Raw genomic sequence first — 21,169 nt, forward strand, 5'->3', positions numbered from 1 at the left:
AGGTGAGCAAGTTCACAGCGTTACGGGCCAGCACAGCTGGATTCATCAGTCGAGCACTAAACAAAAACTTACATCAAGCCTAGACATTAAATCAGTCAGAAGCAACTGAAATTAGGCAATAGAAATTTAGTTCTTTACTTTAAGAAATTACTACAAAAGATGCAGGAAAAAAAGAGGGAAATTATTGTAATTATGTGAAAGATTTAATTTCTTTAATATATGTAATCACATCTTGCTTCTATTTAGGAAAATAACGCTAAAGTCTAAAACTGTCTAACAAACCTCTCAGAAATACCATCTGTAGCTCGACTGTCAATTAGCTATATGCAAAGGCAATCTCTCGACGTGTGAAAGCGGCCCAAAGCTGACTGCACAAAATCCAAAGGCTGATAAACAAACACTCTATGCAAACACCCCGCAGGCCATTTCGCTAGTCAAGGGTGTTAATGTGTGAAAGGGATACGCAAACACAAATGACCGAGTTTGTTTGGATGAGAGGTGTTAGGAGGCATGCGTAGACTACTGAGGTATTGCTATATAGCCCAAAGCTAAAATTAGGGCTTTGGTTTATCTGTTATGGGAGGGAGTTGAAGATAGAGCAAAATATTTAAATATAATATTAAATGATACAATAATTCAATAGGGCTACACGACTGAAACAAAAGATTAGGATAATGTAATCTTATATTTTTTCGAATTTATTACCAATCTCTAAGCTACGTTTTTGTTTATAGTAAATAAGTACAAACATTTAGAAAATTTCTTTGCGTGTACAGGAAAGTGTTTGGGCTATCAAGAAGTCTTATTATATTCTATTGACTTGAGAGCATTTGTATTGCTCGTTGCTTTTCGATTCGATATTTTTGTTTATGAATTAAAAATATATAAAATATTTAAATGTATAAGCCAGGCTATTTAAATAAATAGACTAGTTTTCAATTGAATTGGTTTTTATTGGTAAAATATTTATATTTAATGTTTCTTAATAAAATTCTATGTTTAAAAAATATATTAAATATAAATTAGGTGATTAAATATATTTATTATTTTTATTTTTTTCTTAATAGATATCAATATTTTCGTATTTGATTTAATTATGATTAAAATCCAAATATCTTTTTTTTTTCGAATAAAAAAATTCATAAAAAATATATATATAATTTATTTTATTTTATTATTAAAATATTACAATTAATTACACTATCAATATATTAATAAAATTAGTGAAATCAATGGGAAATTAGGGTATAATGGTTTTTTTTTTTAATGAATCCACAACTTCTAAAATAAATTATGATAAAAAGTTCTTTACGTATTTATTATATATTTACTATTGAAATCAAAAAAAAAATGGTTTAGTAAAAAAAAAAAAAAATATTTTTTGCTTACAATATTTTTTTTGACACAATTGAAATTTTTTTTTTAAAATAGCATTGATGTTTTAAACTATATTTTTGTGTTCAAATTATTGTTTTGCTCTAGTTTATACTCCATTACGCATTGATCCTTAAACAATGTGAGGAGCAACAACCATATCGTGTGGACTGTCATATATTCAGAGATAGTACAAGTTCATCAAATTCCACTGTGGCTAAGTGTATGTAATTTATTCAAAGTTCGCTTGCTGTTATTGCCTGTCCGATTAACTGCGAGCTGTAGTCGATGCTGCGTCTCATCATATCGTAATTTAGCACTGGATTTCCCGCAAACCCGTTGGCTATAAATTATGTGAGCTATCTGCGAACAAGACATTATCTCATACCAGTTAGAATCAAAAATCAATACACAATATATATCAAATATGGATTTTTATCTATAGAAAATGTTTTAGGCTACTTTTACAAAATTTGTTCCCATATTTGTGCACAGCGCATTTCTCAGATATGTTTCAACAATTGCGTACTGATTATTTGGATGCTAGTTTGCTTTCGTTAAGGTGCACCCAGGGGTTTGGATTGACATAGATGTTGGAGATGGTGCCGCGCAGCGTATTCATGCCTTGGTTGAGTGGCACCGGCTTGGGGCGTTGGGCCGCGCCCTTGACCCATTGCTGCCACGCTGTGGCAGCGAGTTGCTTGCGTTGTTGTTGTTCCCGTTGCTTCCGCAGAGCCTCGCGTTGCTGCCGCTGACGCTGCTGTTCCGCCTGCTGGATTTTCTGCAGCTCCCAGTTTTGGAGGCGTCGTTGCGCCACCTCCGCACTCAGGGCTGGTATTTTTACAGGATTCGATTTGCGCTTGTTGTTGTTGTTGCTGTTGTTGCTCGTATTTTGGAGCGCCTTGCGCTGGCACCACTCCTGGACTCGTTGTGCGTTCAGCTGTTGACGCAGCTCGTCCTGCTGTTTTTTCAGCTTGCGCTCTTCCTGCAGCGCCTGCTGCTTATACAGGCTCAGCCGCCGTTTGCCAGATAGCCAATTATTGTAGGCCTCGTCGGAGCGTCGCACCATCTTCAATTGGTTCAGATGTGTTTGCGGGTCGTACTGCAGCGAGGCAGTATCCGAGCCCAGATCGAGCAGGGGCACCGAACAGCTGAAGGTGAGCTGATCCACGGACGTATATGTCGAAATTGTACCATCCTCGTCCTGCTCCTCTTCATCCTCCACCTCCTCCTCCTCCTCCCAGCTGCACATGGATGTTGTGGAGCCTCTCTCCTGCTGCTGCTGGTGGTTCTCTGCATCGTATTCCATTTGCCGCGACTGCTGACGGCCCACCATTTGGTCAGCTCGCCCGCTGCATCCGGACAGGGAGCTATTGTCGGAGCCGTGCTCGGGCGTCAGTGTATCCGACTCCGTTTCTAGCGATCGGGGTGAGCAGTAGCGCAGTGTGGACACCTCCGTGCCGTCCGACGAGTTGAGCTCGCTGGACGAAGCGGAGCGGCCCACATAGCGCACCGTGCTCGGGCACGGACTAGAGACAGCGTCATAGGGCTTGATGTAGGTGCGTGAGCCCTTTGTGCGCCTCGTTACCCTTTCGAGTTCGTTCTCCTGGGCCTGCATGGAACTCGTGTTCACTGTCGAGCGCGCCTTGTGGAACAGTTCACTGTCCACCAAGTTGCCGTGACTGTTCATGCGACCAACGAATGCCATTTTCGCAGAGCTTAAGGTCTTCAATTGGTATGAGCTCTTTAATTTATTTATTTTATTATTATTATTATTTTTTTTAATATTTTACTTCAATCCAAATTGAGCTCAACGCCGTCTTTCGTTAACGAATCTGTATGTTTTATTCAAACTCGAAAGTAAAACGAGAGAAACTGTAAAGCAAATAAAACTATGTATGTATGGATGTGTACACAACAATAATCGGAATGAGAGTTGAAAATGGATTGATGCGAGTCTAAACATTTGACAGAGGAAACAATGCAGCCGTTGACTGAATTATAATTTAAATGAAAAATATTAAAATAAAAAATAAATTTATATATAAATAAAAAATTATGCTTTTGGCTTGCAACTTAGACAAGGTCTTCTCATCAATTAATTACTTGCTAATTTAAATGTAAAATTCTTAAATGACCACGTTTAGGCTCAAATAAAAGGCACTGAATGCTATGACGCAATATTAGCACAATTCGAATAGCATAGGCAATCAATATATAAGTCGATTCGATTTGTAAAAATTGTTTTGACCGCAGCAGATTTCTTTTTATTTTTTGTTTTACTGCTATTACAAAAAGAAAATGGAATCATTGCTGTTTTCATTTTCTATTAATATACAATTTAGCTATTTTTTGCTATTATACCTTCGACTCGGTAGCATTTTTGGTGTAACCCACCCGCTCCGACTGCGACTTTTGATTGCCGTTGCCGTTGCCGTTGCAGTTCAGCTTTGCGGCTTTCCACTGCCGCTTTTACATTCTAATCGAAAATTTTTATTGTACAAAGTCACGAAATGCCAGCGACGCGGCGACGTTGTCGGCGAGGTAATGTCAGTTATTTGACAGCGGCAACAGTCGAGTGCAGTGCCCGAGTTGGGGGGCTGTGTAGGCAACGCTAAAAATTGTAGACGGCCAGACATACAAAAGCCGAAAGAGTTCTCTGCCATGGCGTGGTGAGTCGACCGCAGGCGCGGGGTATTCCAATGTAGACGTCTGAGAGCTAAGCCCAAAATGTGCCACTTAGCCGGGCGGGCATAAAAACTGCAGTCAATTGCCATCTCATATACCATGCTGTGGCCCACTGGCCACGCCCACTTTTCGGTCACAGCAAGCGAAAACAACAACAAAACAAAAGGCAGACCACGTTGGCATTGCAACCAACATTATTTTATAATTTACAAGCAAGCAGTAGAACGGCGTCTGCTGCACGATTTGTCTTTATCGACAACACACGAATTTCTCTCGAGCCAACATAAAATTCCATTAATGGATGAGGGACATACTCGCATACGTATATGCATGTATATATAATATCGAAGTGAATTTCGATTTTAGACATATTATGGCATTTCATTGATAGAAATCGAAATTATTGTTTGCATTGCGCGAGCGAAATGCTTGATTGCATAATTTTATAGCATACCATTAGGCGCCGAGTGCCTGTGGAAGATGATATCTGAGCAATCTGAGCAGATAGCTCATCTGGGACTTGAAGTGATTGCAATTTGTTGATTTAATTGGGAAATGTAATGAGAGATAGGGAATGCAAAGACAGAGCGAGAGAGAGAGAGAGACAGAGAGAGACAGAGAAGAGAGGGTGAGATACCCTGATTTAATACTCCAATGTTAGTAGATTTTAATGCATTGCAACGTAGGGTCCAAATTAATGAAATAGTAAAGTTGTCTAAACTGTATTTAATTTTCTGTAATCAAATTTCATTTAATGTTAATTTATTATTCATTATTCATTATTTATTATTTATTATTTATTATATATTATTTATTATTTATTATTATTATTATTATTTATTATTTATTATTTATTATTTATTATTTTATTTATTATTTATTATTTATTATTTATTATTTATTATATTTATTATTTAATTATTATTATTTACTTATTATTTATTATTTTTTATTTATTATTTATTATTTATTGATGCAATTTTTGGTAAGAATGTGCTATGCGATTCTTTGTTAGAAAGTGTAATTGCGACTTAGACATATAGTGAAAAATTATAAATATATATTTATATAATAGGTTTTTGATTAGTTAATCAATCAGTTAGTAGTAGTAGTCATTCAGTCTTCTATCCAATCAATCCATCGGCAGTCAGGTAATTATATAATTATTAATCAATTTATCAATAGTTCAGTCAATCACGAATCTACTTAGCTAGTTATAGAGCTTTTGAGTCAGTCAGTCAATCGGTCATTTAGCCAGATTGTTAGTCAGACAGTTATACTGAAAGTAAAACACGCATTCAGTTAGCCAGTCAATTAGTAAATTACACTTATCAATCAACATATCAATCAATCTGTTAGCAATCGAGTCAGCTAATCTGGGAGTTATACAATCAGTTAGCTAATGATTATTCAGATAGTTAGATGATCTTATATCTATTCAGTCAATCAATCAGGCAGTTCATTGAATCAATCACTGAATCAGTTACTCAGTCATCTATTAGTAAATCGCTCATGCCTTCTATCAATCAGTTAGTGGAAGTTAGTTGTAGTAGATTTTTAGTCAGCTAATGACTGAGTTAGACAGTCAGTCAATCAGTCAGTCAATTACTGAATTAGTCAAGTCAAGCACTCACTCAATTAGTTTGTCAATCATTCCAACAGTTGTTCAATCAGTTAGTCAAGTGGTTAATCAATTGACCACTCGTTTAGTAAATAGTAATAATAGTAAATCATTCATTTATCTGGCCAGTCAATCACTCAATAAATCCAGTCACCAGTGACTTTAAGTCAGTCAGTCAATCACTGTTAGATATTCAATCAAGTTTTTTTAAATCGTTCATTTAGTTAAAATGACGGCTAGTTAAAGAGTCATGCAATCAGCCAGTCAGTTAGTCATTAGCCGGCCTTCGTAGTAATCAATCATTGATTGATTCAATCATACTTTTTCAATGAGCTAGAAATCGTTCTCTTGTTCATAAATTAGAAATATCATCGATATACCAGCAAGTATCTATAAGCCGTAACTTTCAATAAGTGTCTCAAATGTAAATGAATCAAATGGCCAACAATGAAAATGAACAACTGAGCTTAAATACTACTTGTTCGCTTCTAATGGAATGTTTTAGCATTAGCCCGGGCTGTAATTAGATGTAAGTGAACACAATTAGCCACTCGAAATTATATCCACCCGCAATGGTAATACCAATTAGGGAGACATAAAAAAAAAAAAAAAAAGAAAACAAAAGGTAAATTGTCAGGTATTAGCTCCATGTGCGCAGCAGCACGCAAAGAATTTGAAACAACAATTAATTAGGCTCAAATTGAAATTCATGACTTGCGCTAATCAGAGCCTCATTTACATGTGAAACCAATATTGGGCTGGCCCAGGCATTGGCACAGGTCAGGGCACGTAAAAAACTATTAAAGTGTAAAATTATGTTAGCAATTAGGCGGCCAAACTATGGCACTTGAAATGGAATACAGGTCTGTCTATATATGAAGAGAAAGGGATGGGGAGAGGGAGAGTGACACCCCGGACTTTCGAATACCCTCGACTGGATACATCATTAAAAAGTCATTTACATGCAGGCTAGAGCCATGGCGCAGTGAAACAGGGCGATTGACAGACTGACTGACGGAATGACTGAATGGTTGACTGCCCGCGCTACAGTTTGTTAATTTTAGATTTGAAACACGTTTTCAACTCAATTTTATCGCATGTTACGCCTTGTTGCCTTTCGCTTTTAGGGCACAAACTGCCTGGAAGCTTCGACTGGCCTTCTGCTCTCCTTATGTCAGCTTCCCGCTCGCATCGTCATTTCCTTCCCTCATGGAGCTGGGTATTGCTGGCTATGAATTTTGATTTGAAGTGTCGCCGTCGCCATTGTCGTCGCTATCGTCATTTCTATGCACTAGGCACTGTTCCAATTAGAGGCCAAGCGTAATTTATGCGCCTCAAGAAACTTGCTACAAATTGGCCATTGTTGCATTTGCTATATCAATAGACCAGAAGGCCCGCCTCATGCCCACATTCGGCGCCTCACACGGAAAAGTTGAACAAAAGCATCGCTCAGAAAAGTTTTAATATCATTTTCCATAATAATATTGCATACTAAAAAAAAAGAAGAAAAACAGATAGAAGTTTAGCCCCGAACTGGGCCTTCAAACACCTGGCTGACCGCACACATGGGAACTGCGGCAGGTGGCCTTACCTGAAACTCATAAAGCTAATTAAGAAATGTATCCAAGTTGGCCTGGTCTGGGTCGAATTTTTGAACGTGCTTCAGCCAAATTTATTTAAAGCCGACAAGTGGCCAAACGAAATGCATATTTATGCGCCGTAATGTAGGCAACGCCTTTTGTGCCTCCAGAAGGATAGAAGGCTCTCTGCGTCCAGTCCAAAAACTCGACTGTAATTGAATTAACTTGAAGTTTAGGCATATATAATTAGGCATAAGCAAAAAGTTTACTTTGTCCAATGCAACAAAAACTGAAAGTGTTTTGTGAATTGATTTCGTATATTTTCAAAGGGATTTATTTAATATTATAATACATTTTTATATTCTATGTATATGTCTAACTTATAATTATTAGAAAATTATTTATTTACAATTTAAATTATATATATTTAAATTATTTAAATTAAATTTAACATATTAAAAGAAATAAAATTTTCTTAATGATTTAAATGAATTTTTAAAGGAATTATAATTTACAAGTTTTATTTGAATTTTTTAAGTTATATAAACTTCAAATATATATTTAAATCATTTAAGTAACATTTTCTTTATGAGCTTTAGGAATTCATTTCTATATGATTACATTAATTTATTATATATAATTTACAAATTTTATTTGAATCATAAATTTGATACTCGAAATAATTTGAATATCGAAAATGTTTGTTTTTTATTAAACGGATGAACTTGAATGTTAAATTTGTATATAATTTAATTTACCTATTCCAGAAATTAACATTTATTTATCTCATATTCAATTTAAATTTTTTTTCTATTTTAAATGATTATAAGAAAAATAGAGGATAAAATGTACCTTGAATTTCATTTTATAAAAATTATATTTAATTTAAAATATATATAAAAATATATAATATATGTATTGTAAGTCTAAAAATCTCTTTTGCGTTTAACGAATTTCGTTCAATTTTATTGTTTAAATTTTATCATATTATTGCTAATAATATTTTTTATTAAATATCCTATAGTTTATTGCTTTATTAATTTTCTCTTGTTCATATATTTATTTCCACCCAACTGCTTGGCGATTCGCAGGCTAAAACGTTTGGCAAAACCTCCTGCAGCTGCATTCTGCAACTTGCTAAATAAATGCAGTAAAAGGATGCACTTCATAGTTTTAGGCGCTCTGTGAGCCGGCACTCGTGTGTCAACACAGTTTGATAACAATTTTGCATATTTACTTGCGCCCGAATGACGCCGCCTGCTTTTGACCAAGTTTTGTGCTGGCTAAAATTCTTTATTTAATCAGGCATATGAAAAGTTGAGCACAAAAGTTTGCGCTCAGGCAATTGTTTCTGGCATTGTCTTGTGCAAGCATCTTTTGACATTTTGTTTAGCATACTTTCGTTCCGTTTGGCAGTCAAATGTGAGGCGATCAAATAAAAACTTTTTCACAATTACAACTCAGGCAAGTTTTAACTCCCAAGTGGATTGGGCCTTGCACACAGTTGGGTCGAAAAAGAAATCTAATAACTGTTAAATCACCTGCAAAATGTTCATTTCACAGTGCTATAAGCACGCTGCTTTAGTAAAAATAGACATATAAATATGTATGTATATGTGTATGTGTGCTCCTTTGGCACGTTGTCCTCGTTACTCAGTCGTAGCGGCTTGTCGACTTAAACACTTACAAGGACTTAACCACCTTTTGTTATTTTTGCGTAGCCTGTCTGTCACTTTAATCTGCGTCCTGCACGCACCAAGAAATTCATGTGAAGGCCATCACACACCAACTGGCTGAGACCCACCACTAGAGCGTTGCATGCCAGGGCTAAAAAGTTATTAGCACGCGCCTCTGACTTAAGTAAGTCATAGACGTCACAAGCTGAAAGCCCTGCGAATTGAAAAATCAAAAAAGAAACAAATTAAATTAATGCAATGTTAAAGTTCAGGGAGTTTACTTAGGCATTATATAAATATCTAAAGAGCTTATCATATAAATAGCAGCTGCTATTCAATGAATTCAACCTATTTCAATCTGCAAAAAATAAATAAATAAATAATAAAAAAAGAGAGTAATAAATAAATAACATTCATATGTGTTACATATGCAACATTTTAAATATAAATATAAATATAAATATATTTTTTAAATGTTTGCTTTAACAAAAAAAAAAAAAAAAAAAAAAAAAAAAAAAAAACAGAGCAAGTTGTTGCATTAAGTAAATATAAAATAATTTCAATAAAAGTTAATAAAGCTGCACCATTTTTTGTTTATTTATTTATTTATTTTTTTTTTGTGTGTTAATTTGTACAATTCTGTAAAAGAAATTGTACAAAATGAGCATTCAAACGAATATACTTTGTATGTAAACATTAGAATTTTTAATCACATAGCTTTGTTTTATGAAATTTTTTTCATGTTTACTGTGTGTTCTAGTTAATAAACATGTCAAAATCAATTAGAATTTTATGTGCAAACTGCACGCTATTTTTATTGGACAAGCTCTTAAAACTGGTTACTTTCGCCTCCTGCTGCCATATCAGTTTTTGCTATCGATCAACAATAAATAATAAATCGAAAGTTATTAGCAATAAATTCAGACTTATAATACAACACTTGGAAAGGAAACTAAACAAAAAAAAAAAAAAAAAATATATATATATATAGATTGTTTTTAACAAAATGTATTATTTGCAAAAAAAAAAAAAACAAATAAAAAAAAACAAAAAAAAAAAAAAAATAATAAATAAATAATAAAAGATTTAATGCTATTGGTTTATTCTGAATTCAATTCGGGTTCTATACTGTTGTGAAAAAATATCAGTAACGGCCGGAAGGTGGCGTGGGATTAAGTATATACATATATTCTTGATCAGGATTGTGATTGTGTCTGTGTCCATGTGTTATATAATATATACCATATGTAGATAAAAGAAACATTGATATATATCATAGAATTCAATATCAGATATCATAAACATTTAAGAAATCTTCTATATTGTATTACTTGATTAACTCGATATGTCTTATTTGGTATAGAGTGAGTATACCCACATCTTAGCTGAAAAGATTGTGCAACTACTGACCCAAAATGTATGCAAATTTTATAGATAAATTAACTGTAATATGCTTACTAACTGTAAAGGGACTTCCTTTTGTTTTACTTTATCATGCAATCTGTAGATCTGTGAATTCTAGTGGTCCATTTCTATAGAAGTATTAAATCCCTGTCGTACCTCTCGCCTTCTTTGAATAGCTCTTTCAATTATTTTGAATAGAAGTATTCGCATGCTATTGTTCGTATCACACCCGATTGTTCCCTCAACACATCACTTATCTTAAGTTTCTATAGCCGAACAGGGAGCTGCGTCTTCAGAGCCTCCACTTACTGTGACTATCCTTTTTGCTTTGGTTATTGATCACTCGTCATCATTGTGATATATTTGGGTCCATTGTCTGGGCATAAAGCCCGGTCTGCTGTCGACTGTTCACCTGGCCACCTTGCGAATTGCTTTGTCTTATGCTCAATTGTTGGGCAGCATTTTGCTCCTTTTGCTGCTTTTGCTCCTTTTGGTGAACGGCTGCCATTGCATTATTTATGTGCTCCGCAGCTAGGTGGACAGGGCGTTTTCATTGTTTTTACCACTAAACACGAGGCGATTTATCTTTTCCATTCCAGTTTTTTTTCGCTCTGCAAATGTGTTTTATCTTTGCGCCTGGTCTGACGTTCATAGCGGGAGGCCGTGCGAGTTTTTCTTATGCAAAATGTTCACACGCGTGGCGGATTGAGATTAAGGGTAGTCCATTTAGTTAAATGAAGCATTTGTAAGAGCTTTGTAAGATTTGTAAGCGATTCATTTTTAATCAGCTAATGTAGTAGTTATTCTATTCACAAGAACGAGTTTCAATAATTTTAATATTTTTAGAAATTTAATTATATAAAAAAAATATCAATAAAAATTAAAAACAAAAATGTTATAAAAGTAAAGTTATAATAAGACTACAAAAATTTAATATAAAGATATATGTATAAATTACAAAAAATTATAATATTATGCATATATCAAGAATTTAATATATACTAAAAAATAGTTAGTAAAATTTCCATAATTTTTTATTAATTTATATTATATTTTAAATATTATTTTCTTTCTGTTCTTGTTAATTTAACTTAATATTTTTTCTTTACAATATTTACTTTCATACCACAAAAGCATTGTATTGATTATATACAAATAATTACTATTAAATTATTAAAATTTATATTTTTCCAGTTTCTTCACTTTATTATGGACTATAATAAATGTATTTATTAGTTTTAATATATATTTATAAATATTTTATTTATATGTATTTTTCATGCAACAGAGGATTTTATTTATTTGAAAACAAATTATTTTAAATTATTTATTTAAATTATTAAGCCCAAAGTCCAGTGATTATATAATAAAAATAATATATGCATTAATAAAAGATAAATTGAATTTGAAATATATTTCTATATATTGATTGAATTAAATTGAAATAATTATAATTTAATTAAATGGAAACAATATTTAATCAATTATTAGCCAAGTCGTTTTAATGAAAAGTCCATTGTTTTGAATATTAAAATTAAGCATTAACCTCCTTAGCCCCATCGAATTGTTTCTTAGCCAAACCACATGACCAAACATTGCCAAGTTGAAGCCAGGTCCAAGCTGGAAGTTGACCAATGAAGCATGCAACTGTACACAAGTCGTGGACAGGAGAAGCACATATAACCACTATGCATACATCCACACACACACACACACACACACTGAGAGACACTTATACTATATCGCTAGTAGCTCGAGTGCGTCTGTGTGTGTGCGCACAATTTAGCCATTGGGCTGGCTCTGGTCTCTTTGGTGCGTAAAGCACACTACAATAATATCAAAGCGAAAGTGCGTAAACAATGCAAACAACATGAAAACGACTCGACTCGACTCGACTCGACTCGGTTTGACTCTGGACAAGGATGTGGATGCTTTGCAGTGCTTTGCTTTGCTCAGCTCTTGTGCTGCTGCTGCAAAACACGGATGCAATGCCAACAACAACAATAACAACATCAACAGACAGACGCACAGACAACAGCAATAACAACAACAACAACAACAACCATATGGACTAGTTAGTGCAAACTACATTGATGACGAATAACATGCTTCAATACCTACCAAATTTAATCCTGCCAATGCTCAAACACACACACACGCACACACATGTAAACATCGACTTGACCAATGCGTGTGAGTGTGTATGTGTGTGTGCTTTGGCTGGGAAACCAAACTAGCGTTGACCTCATCAAAAGGATTTGCCAGCGTCTTTTTGGTCTTTTTGTTTGCCAAGCCTCGGACGGCCTTTGACTTTGTTCCGTGTAGTATATAGCTGTGTGTACGGGTGTGTGTGTGTGTGGGGGTACACATGCCTGTGTGTGTGTAGGGCAGGCGCAAGCGGTTTGGAAATTGTGCAAATGAACTTTAGGCCTTTGGCTTATTTTGTTTGCATTTCGGTTTTAGTTTTGCAAAGAGCACTTCATGTGCTCGCTTGCTCTCTATCAATGGTATTCTCTCTGTCTCTCTCTGTCTCTCTCTCTATCTCTCTCTTTCTTTGCAGTTGGTTGTGTTTGCGCCTAAAAACATGGTTTATTTTATTTTTGACAATATAATTTTGTGACTTTACAGACAGTGTTGAAAATCTAATGAAAATAGCCAGGCGCTGTCACGCCCCCTTACTACTGCCTGCCAAACTCTAGGATACACACACACATCTATCGAGTATATTGAGTTTTCTGCTTGCACTCTGTGTGCTCCGCATGTTGTTTGCTTTTGTATTTTGCTTGTTATTGCAAATTGTTTTTTGTTTTCATCTGTCACAGTTTTACAATTCCTTGCGAATCTCTGAACCCCCTTTGCCTAGCTATCGCTTTTGATTTTGACCCCTATTGTGACACAGCATTCACTTATCGTATTGGTTTACGAAATTGGTTAAGCTCTGCTGACGCAATTGTTTAAATTGACTTTTGAAATGTTAGACGATAATGTTTGCCAGAAATAGTGATAGCAACAAGGGGAGAGAAATAGATACATAGTGATAGAGAGAGAGAGAGAGAAAGGGTTGAAATGAATCCTCTTAAATTCAACTTATCAGGTTTAGTCCTATGTACCTCTGTTGATAAAATTTGTTTAGTAGCGAGGTTGAAATCTTAAATTATATGTATATCATGTTTAGAAATAAGATGAGAACCATAGATGTGGAAGAATACATAGTAGAGGGACAAGCAAATGATGAAAAAACAAGTAAGAAGGCTCTAGTCGATACTGCTCGACTAGAAGATACCCTGAACCCTCTAAGCTGATATTCCAATCATTCTGTATTATGTATTCATTCTTTTATGCACACATGCATACACACGCACGTATAATCACACCCTCTGCTGACCGCGCAGTTAGCCGCGTCTGCGCTTCGACTGCGCTGCAGTGTGGGCAATATTATGAGAATAATTTCATTTGTAGACATACAATCTTAACGAAACTTTCAGAGCGTAATCATATGGTCTCTAGTACAAATTTGGGGCGAAAGGGGTATCCCCCTTTTGGTATCCAAAAATCTGTAAATTACAAAATCTTCGTATCGATCAACTGAATCTAGGTCTAAAAGTGTTCAAATTAGGCTGAAAAAAACCAAATCAATTGTTCGATTATTCTCGATAAAAAAGTTATAGGATGAGTTATCGAAAAATATGATAAACTTGTACTGCGTATGGTACACACGAGTATGCATGCCAAATTTCAGCTCTCTAGCTCTTATAACTTCTGAGATCGACGCACTCATACTGACGGACGGACAAAGGGGCAGGGCTATATCGACTCAGCTCGTCGTGCTGACCAAGAATATATATACTTTGTGGGGTCTGCGATGATTCCTTTTGCCCGTTACATACTTTTTCACAAAACCTGATTTCCCCTTTTCAATGGGTTCAGGGTATAAAAAAAATAGTTGAAGATATCTTCTAAGATTAAACAAGAGACGAGAAGAGCTGCATCATCCAAGAGGCACGAGAAAGACAAGATTAGTCTGACCTATATTTTCTAATTCATAAGAGTGAGAGAGAGAGAGAGAGAGAGAGAGAGAGAGAGAGAGAGAGAGAGAGAACCAAAGTTTACTTTAAATTTAATTTAGAAAAAAAGAGAATTAAATTATACAAGCTATTTCAAATGTTGGATAATGAAAATAATAATAACTAATAAATAATTTGTCATTTAATTAGGTAACTGCTGAAGGAATCAAAATGTAATAAATTATGCATAGGGTACGCAGATTGAACATTGATTCGATACAATTTATATACCCTAAAATTGAATTGAGCTTTGATTGAATTCAAAATTTTGGACTAGACAAGGCTTTGAAGAGGCCTTTATCCAAAAGCGGATTCCCCTATGTACTTCTAAATGGAGAAACGAAAATCTGAACATGTTCATTCAATCTTAAGATATTTCAGCGACAGGACGAGTCCTTTGTCAAAAGGTTTAAAAGTTCATTCGGCATTTCAATGGATAGCTGAAGGGTTGGCGGACTTAACTATCAATGCCGATTCTCCGCTATATTCCGAATGGATATTGACCCAAAATAAAGCTTAGCAAGTCACTATTTGAATTATTTTTATTACGTTTTAAATGTTAATTAGTATTGCCTTTCTTTTGATATGGCTGGCTAAATTCTAAAATAAACTGGTAATCAAAACTATTCACTATTCAATACATGCACGTATATGATTATATATATACACATGTATATATATAAATATATAAAATAATATACTTATATATATCACATTTATATATAAGCACTTGATGAAAATTCACTTTTGATATTTGAGCTCATTTTGAGTGTTTTTGAGATGCCGCCAGGGCATAGGATTTACATACATTGCAGAAACGCTACCACGCAGCGAATCCATGCCCTGATTCATGGGCACCGGCTTCGGTTTGCCATAGACATTGCTCATCCACTTCTGCCAGGCCAACTCGGCCAGCTGCTTGCGTCGCTGCTCCTCGCGCTTCTTCTTCAGCTGATGACGCTGCATCTCCAAGCGCTGACGCTTCTGCTGCTCCTGCTTCTTGTGCCACCAGCTCTGGACCACTTGCCGGATCTCAGCCTGCGGTACATTGCGCACAGTCTTGTTCCGGCTGGCCATCGAGCTGGCTGCCTGCAGCGCCGCCTGTTGCAAGTGCTCGTCCATGCGTCGCTGCTCCGCCTGCTGCGACTTGTTGCGCAGCCACTGCTCGTAACAGAGCTTGGACAGTCGCTTGCGCAGCTCGTGCTTTTGCTTTTCACTCTCACGCTCCTCCTTCTGGCGCTGCAGCTGCTGTTGACGCAGCCTCTGCTTCGAGGCATACCACGTCTCGTAGGCCACTTGCGGCTCGCGATTTAGTTTCAAGCCCTCCAGCTCACGCATATAGTCGAGGGTGCTGTCCTTCGATGTGAGGCCCAGTGATGGGACGCGATTGCTTTGGGACTCGATGTGCTTCAGCGAGCCGTACATATCCTGGAAGCTATAGAGTGAATTGGCCTTGCTATGGGTATATGTGAGGCCCTCGGCGGGCGGTAGCGAGAGCGGTGCTGATGACGATGATGACGATCCTCCCTGCTCTTTGTATAGTAAACTCGAGTGGCACTGCATTCGGGAGAGCTCCCATTGACCATCCGATTGATCCGAATGCTCCGAATGCCCGCCAAGAGATCGCTCGGAGGGCGTTGAAATGCTGCTAATACGAGTGCGTCCCGAATAAATTTCATCGTTCAAAACCATCTCCCCATCGGAGTCAATGTGTCCGCTAAATGCCATTGGTGTTTTTCTAGTCGTCCTTGTATTCTTGTATGTGTAACTGCAATTGCAAGAGAGTTATTGCATTTAGAATACAACAAATTTGATTTTTTATTTATTTATTGCTTTTTTTTTTACTACCTATCTGACATGCCTTTCGATGTAATTATATATATATATGAATAGAGATTTGAGCGATCGCTCTAAGGTATATAAAATATTTACTATATATCCTATATCAAGTAGACATTTATAATAATTTTAAACATAAAGAAAAGTCAGCTAGGGTGGCTAGAGTGGCCTAATCCATTAGACTTGTTAGTCGAATAGAAAACGAAATTGAAGTTTAATTTTGAGGGATTATAGATTATAGTATATAATTATAGTATACAATTGAGAGCAGAATAGTAACAGTAAGTAATACGTTATTGAATAGTAATATACATATAGTAAATAGTTATTTTGTGCAATGACAGTTAAAGCTTAAGTAGCAGTATCCTATAATAAAGGTATCAGAGTTATAATAAAACCCGAAATTCTATAAAATATATATATGAATCCACAAAGATATAGTTAAGGCAGCTGCATGACAAAAGCTGAATGCTACGAGACTCGAGTGCTTAATAAAACTTTTGGAAATATTGATCATAATTTACAAGTTCAGAAAAAAAGCATAGTCCATGAATGCCTCTCAAACTCTAGGCCAACTCTTCTAGTGTATGTGACAAAAACAAAACTTAAGGCTTGAGTTAGGGCAGCTGTATGGCAAAAGCTAAATTCTACATGACTCGATGTAAGGTTCATCAATGCCAAAGACTGAATAATATGAATTCAGTGTTCATGAAATAGAAAACATATTCATGATTCACAGAAATATAAATGCTCTTAGTTTAGATCTTCTAGCGAATTGATGGCAGAAGCTTAATGCTCTGAGACTGCATGACAGTAGCTGAATGATATGACACACGAGAGGGTGGATGTAGAGGTGGAGGTAAATCATACAATCTACGTTTAAAATTTGGCGACTCAAGCTCCAAAGATGTAGCAGATATAATTTCGACGCTTTCAAACATACCATCAGAAAGACGGAAGGACGGACTAACGGACGGATTGACGGACGAACAGACAGACAGACAGACAGGCGGACAGGGCTAAATCTCTACTCAGCCTGTCGCCCTGATCAAGAATATATATACTTTATGGAGTCTGCCACGCCCATTTCTGTCTGTTACATACATTTCAACAAAACCATTATACCCTGAAATAGTATGAGTATTACCATTGTGTTATTCAAGTTCCTTAAATAGTAGTAGAAATAGTATAAGTAATACCATTCTCTCTACTCTATTGTTTGTTGATATTATGTCTGTTCAAAAGCAGTAAAAGTAGTATTAGATTTAGGGATTTAATCCTTATTTTGTAGAAAAACAAACATCGTCGATTCTCTACTCAATCTGTTGCACTCCTATGGGAGTGTAAAGCCCAGCCTCCGAACCGTTGTTAAATGCACTCAGTCAGGTATAAATTAATTTCAACTGCCTTTCCTTGTATTTTCCAGTTCATTGCGGAGCTGTCAGTGCATCAGCTACTCATATTAACCGCCTATCAATGCTGCACCATAAAATATTTGTCATCATACGACACACGCACACACCTGAAACATACCTGTACACACACACACACATAAGCTCACTCCGTATGCAATTAAACCTGCACGGCTGCCAATCGCTCCTGCATATGCAACGAAAAATGTTTAATTACAATGCAGAAAACAACAACACTGGCAACGGCGACAACAATAACACGAGTGCATGGTCGTACCAGAGGTGTGGTGGGAAGGGGTTGTCGAGTGGGAGGTAGGCCAATGCAAGTGCGACAGGATTGCAGGGGAAAAATATACTTTGTTATTGCTGGTGCGAGTGTAAACCTCAGCCGCCGACACATCAGCAAATGGCGGCGGCTCATTGACATTTCCGCTGATTACTTTATGGTCCCACACTCATACACATACACACACGCGCACACACACATATACACCGACGCCTGTCGCGACATGACATGACGTTTCAGCGCCCAGCTCGCAGCCCCAGCCAACTGTATAGCTGTATATCAAATATCAAATAGACCGCATACAGTTACTCTTTCAATGGAATAGAGAATAGTTAGTAAATAGTATAATTTGTATTGTGATAAGTCTTTAATTAGGAAAATGTAAATAGATTTGATCATTTTGTTTTTATTGATTAATTAAATCAAAGTGTAAAAACTTTTCTTTTTTTTTAAAGAAAATTTTTAAAATTGAGTGAATGACAAATGAACAATAGATTTTATGATTAATCGACAACGATCGAGAAATGTTTTTCTTTTTTTTTTTTTTTTTTTTTTGGGAATTATTAAAACTAAAATTGAAACTTATTTTAAGTTGTGATTTATGAAGCCTAAAGAGTTTTCTTCTCTTGTTTAATGTATTTTATTTTTTAAACTTTTTTAATATCGAGTAAGTTGGTATTTTTTAAGTTTTTTTTTATTAGAACTCATTTTTTAATTTATATTAATTTATTTTTTTTTATGAATTAAATGTAGCTACACCGCTTTTAGTTCTTAATGAAAGTATTTAAGTATTGTTATCCTTAAATTTTTCATGCCATAGAATAGTTCGTCAACAAGTCATTACAAAACGCTTCTCAAAGGAGTAACAGCCTCGCCTAGAGTATAAATTATTTGTGAAATTGCATAAGTAGCTAGGGTATACGGATTTCGATAGAGACACATACACAGACGGATCTCGCTTTGTTGCACATGCCGAAAATCTCAAAATTTAATGACAGTCTAATTATGCGTGCAAATGGTTTATAAATATTTTACAGCCATTCATGACCGTGACTTGGAGCTGAAAGCTGTGGCCACAGCTCCACATGCCCATGCTGCCAACGACCTTATCTCTATCTGCACATGCTCTTTCTTTATTCGGTCTGCACTCTGGCTTATTGACTGTCCGCCATTTGGGCGTGTGAGTGAGTGTGGAATTTGTGTGTTTTGCGCATCGCTGATTGCATTGTGGTTTTACGACTTCATTATTGTTAATTATACGCCGCGTTGCCAGCCAATGGCCCACCCTTGTCAATGACCATATGAAAGCCAACGCTATGTTGCCTATCCGAAGTGTTGAATGCAACAGAAAAAAAAAAAAAAAAAACAAAACAACAACCACAATATGACTAATTCATACATAGAAGAACCGCAATAAACAGCACTGTCATATTGCAGTATTTATAGATAATAAGAGATTACCGAAATTATAAATGGAGCAATCAATTGAGATATTGATTGTAAAAAGAATAGAATAAATTAACTTGTTTAAAATTTATATTATTGTTAATATACGAAACTTCCGTTTTTTCTTGTTAAGAGCCTTTATCTTCATAAAATATCCTCTTTAGAATAGAGAGATTTATAGAACGAGTTTTCCATACCTGTTCTATATTTTAGCGAGACTGATGAAATACAAAATTATTCATTAGCCTCTTAGGACACTTTACAGCGCTTATTAATTAACAGAAAAATATCGATTTCTAACGATTTGAATTGAAATACTTTATACAATTATTATACAAAAAAAACTATAAAATGTTAAACAAAAATCTTCGCCCGAATGTCGTTATGAGGATGCTTAAGAATAAGTGATTGATTGATTGATTATTCGAGAATTCGATTTTTATCAACCTGTATATCTTATCTGTCCTACCTAACGATGCCAATAATGTGTTTTTAACAGAATATCTTATATTTTAGAAGTTTGCAGAATCTGAGTACGCTTCAATCTTGATTTTTCTTTTAAATATACAGCTGCATCTCTAAAGTTTTTCTTAAACAGCAGCTTCGGTATATACTAAGATTTGGTAGCTATAAATGTATAATAAAATATTCACAATTTAAGTTGACTGCGGTATCTCAATAACTCCAAACATGTGCAGAGCCGAGCACAGAACAATTCTTCTTTTTGAAACTTCATGTAATAATGCAAAATCTAGAGGAAACCCGAAACATATTTCCTGTCTCTTTCAAGCATCTTCTACATTCTGCTTCTCTTTTCGATCTGCCTCTCTTAAGAATTCTTATCCGCAAACTCATTGAAGAACTTTAGATACAGCATTACTCCTGAAAAAAAAGATCTTAATGTAATCTTCTAAAACTAACCCTAATCTATCCATTTTCTTTTTAGGTTAATATGTTTCGGTAGCCTGACCTTGGAGAACAATTTAGGTCAATCAGGTGTGGTTTTTGGTAAGTGCAAATTGTTAACTGTATTGAGATTAATGTATTAAAATAATCCTTTTTGATGTGCTATATATTTAGATCATCAACAGATCGTACTTACTCGGAAATTTAACAATTAAGTTGAGAACTTGATAATTTCAAAATCGAAAGATAGTTGACGCATCCACATATGCGCTTGCGTTTGCCTGAATGGTACAAAAATGAACAATTTTCAATAATTTAACAATACTTTTATACGGTCCTATATTATTTTGCACAACACTAAAATTCCATTTATAGATTTTTATATATATATATTTATATATATAAGTATATATGTACAAATGTTTTTTTTTTATTAAGTTTACCTACGCCTACTCGATTATGTCGTGACACGACATATATCATAATTTTAGATCAGCTTAAATTTATTTTATTTGTTTAGATTTGCGCTTGCTTTGTGTTTTATATCAAAAGGGTACTTGCGCATTTATTCTAATAATAATAATTATCAAATAAATGCACGAATTTAATGTATATGAAATATTGTTAACAAAGAATCCTAAATTTGTAATCAAAGAATGAAATTTTCTCTAATTAATTTGCAGCCTTCATCAGCGAAGATTTTCAATTTAAATTGGCAGCGTTTGTAATTAGGAAAATTGCAAAATAAGTCAAAGACAGCTGAAGGGCTGAGGGGTGGGCGGGTTGCCTAATTTTCTATTTGATTTATTTTGATGAAGAATCATTTGAGTTTTAACACAATTATGAGGCCTAAGCTGTTCATTGCCAAAGAAA

The 21,169-nt window shown here is 35.2% G+C and overlaps 2 protein-coding genes across 4 annotated transcripts; both read right to left on the bottom strand.

Moving 5' to 3' along the window:
• Positions 1 to 1,793: 1,793 nt before the first annotated feature.
• LOC108612154 (uncharacterized) lies at positions 1,794 to 3,325 on the bottom strand. The gene has a single exon (XM_018005061.2). The coding sequence runs from the start codon at positions 3,080 to 3,082 to the stop codon at positions 1,907 to 1,909; it is 1,176 nt and encodes a 391-aa protein (XP_017860550.1). The 5' UTR covers positions 3,083 to 3,325; the 3' UTR covers positions 1,794 to 1,906.
• Positions 3,326 to 14,931: 11,606 nt separating this feature from the next.
• Positions 14,932 to 20,855, bottom strand: LOC108609732 (uncharacterized). Of its 3 annotated transcripts, XM_089464713.1 has the most exons (3): positions 20,740 to 20,855; positions 20,493 to 20,577; positions 14,932 to 16,175 (listed from the first exon to the last, which is right to left on the bottom strand). In XM_089464713.1, the coding sequence occupies exon 3, from the start codon at positions 16,133 to 16,135 to the stop codon at positions 15,149 to 15,151; it is 987 nt and encodes a 328-aa protein (XP_089320839.1). In that variant the 5' UTR covers positions 16,136 to 16,175; positions 20,493 to 20,577; positions 20,740 to 20,855; the 3' UTR covers positions 14,932 to 15,148. The 3 variants fall into 3 exon arrangements, with proteins under 3 accessions (XP_089320839.1, XP_017856946.1, XP_017856945.1); XM_018001457.2 differs by lacking the exon at positions 20,740 to 20,855 and having other exon boundaries at positions 20,493 to 20,733; XM_018001456.2 differs by lacking the exons at positions 20,493 to 20,577; positions 20,740 to 20,855 and adding an exon at positions 16,256 to 16,415.
• Positions 20,856 to 21,169: the final 314 nt, after the last annotated feature.

Source organism: Drosophila arizonae, chromosome 3 (assembly GCF_054131065.1).
Source record: "Drosophila arizonae isolate 15081-1271.41 chromosome 3, UAZ_ARI_1.0, whole genome shotgun sequence".
NCBI lineage: Eukaryota > Metazoa > Arthropoda > Insecta > Diptera > Drosophilidae > Drosophila > Drosophila arizonae.

What these genes read in the sequence shown, in the direction of transcription:
- LOC108612154 (XM_018005061.2), bottom strand. Translation starts at nt 3,082, where the DNA reads ATGGCATTCGTTGGTCGCATGAACAGTCACGGCAACTTGGTGGACAGT.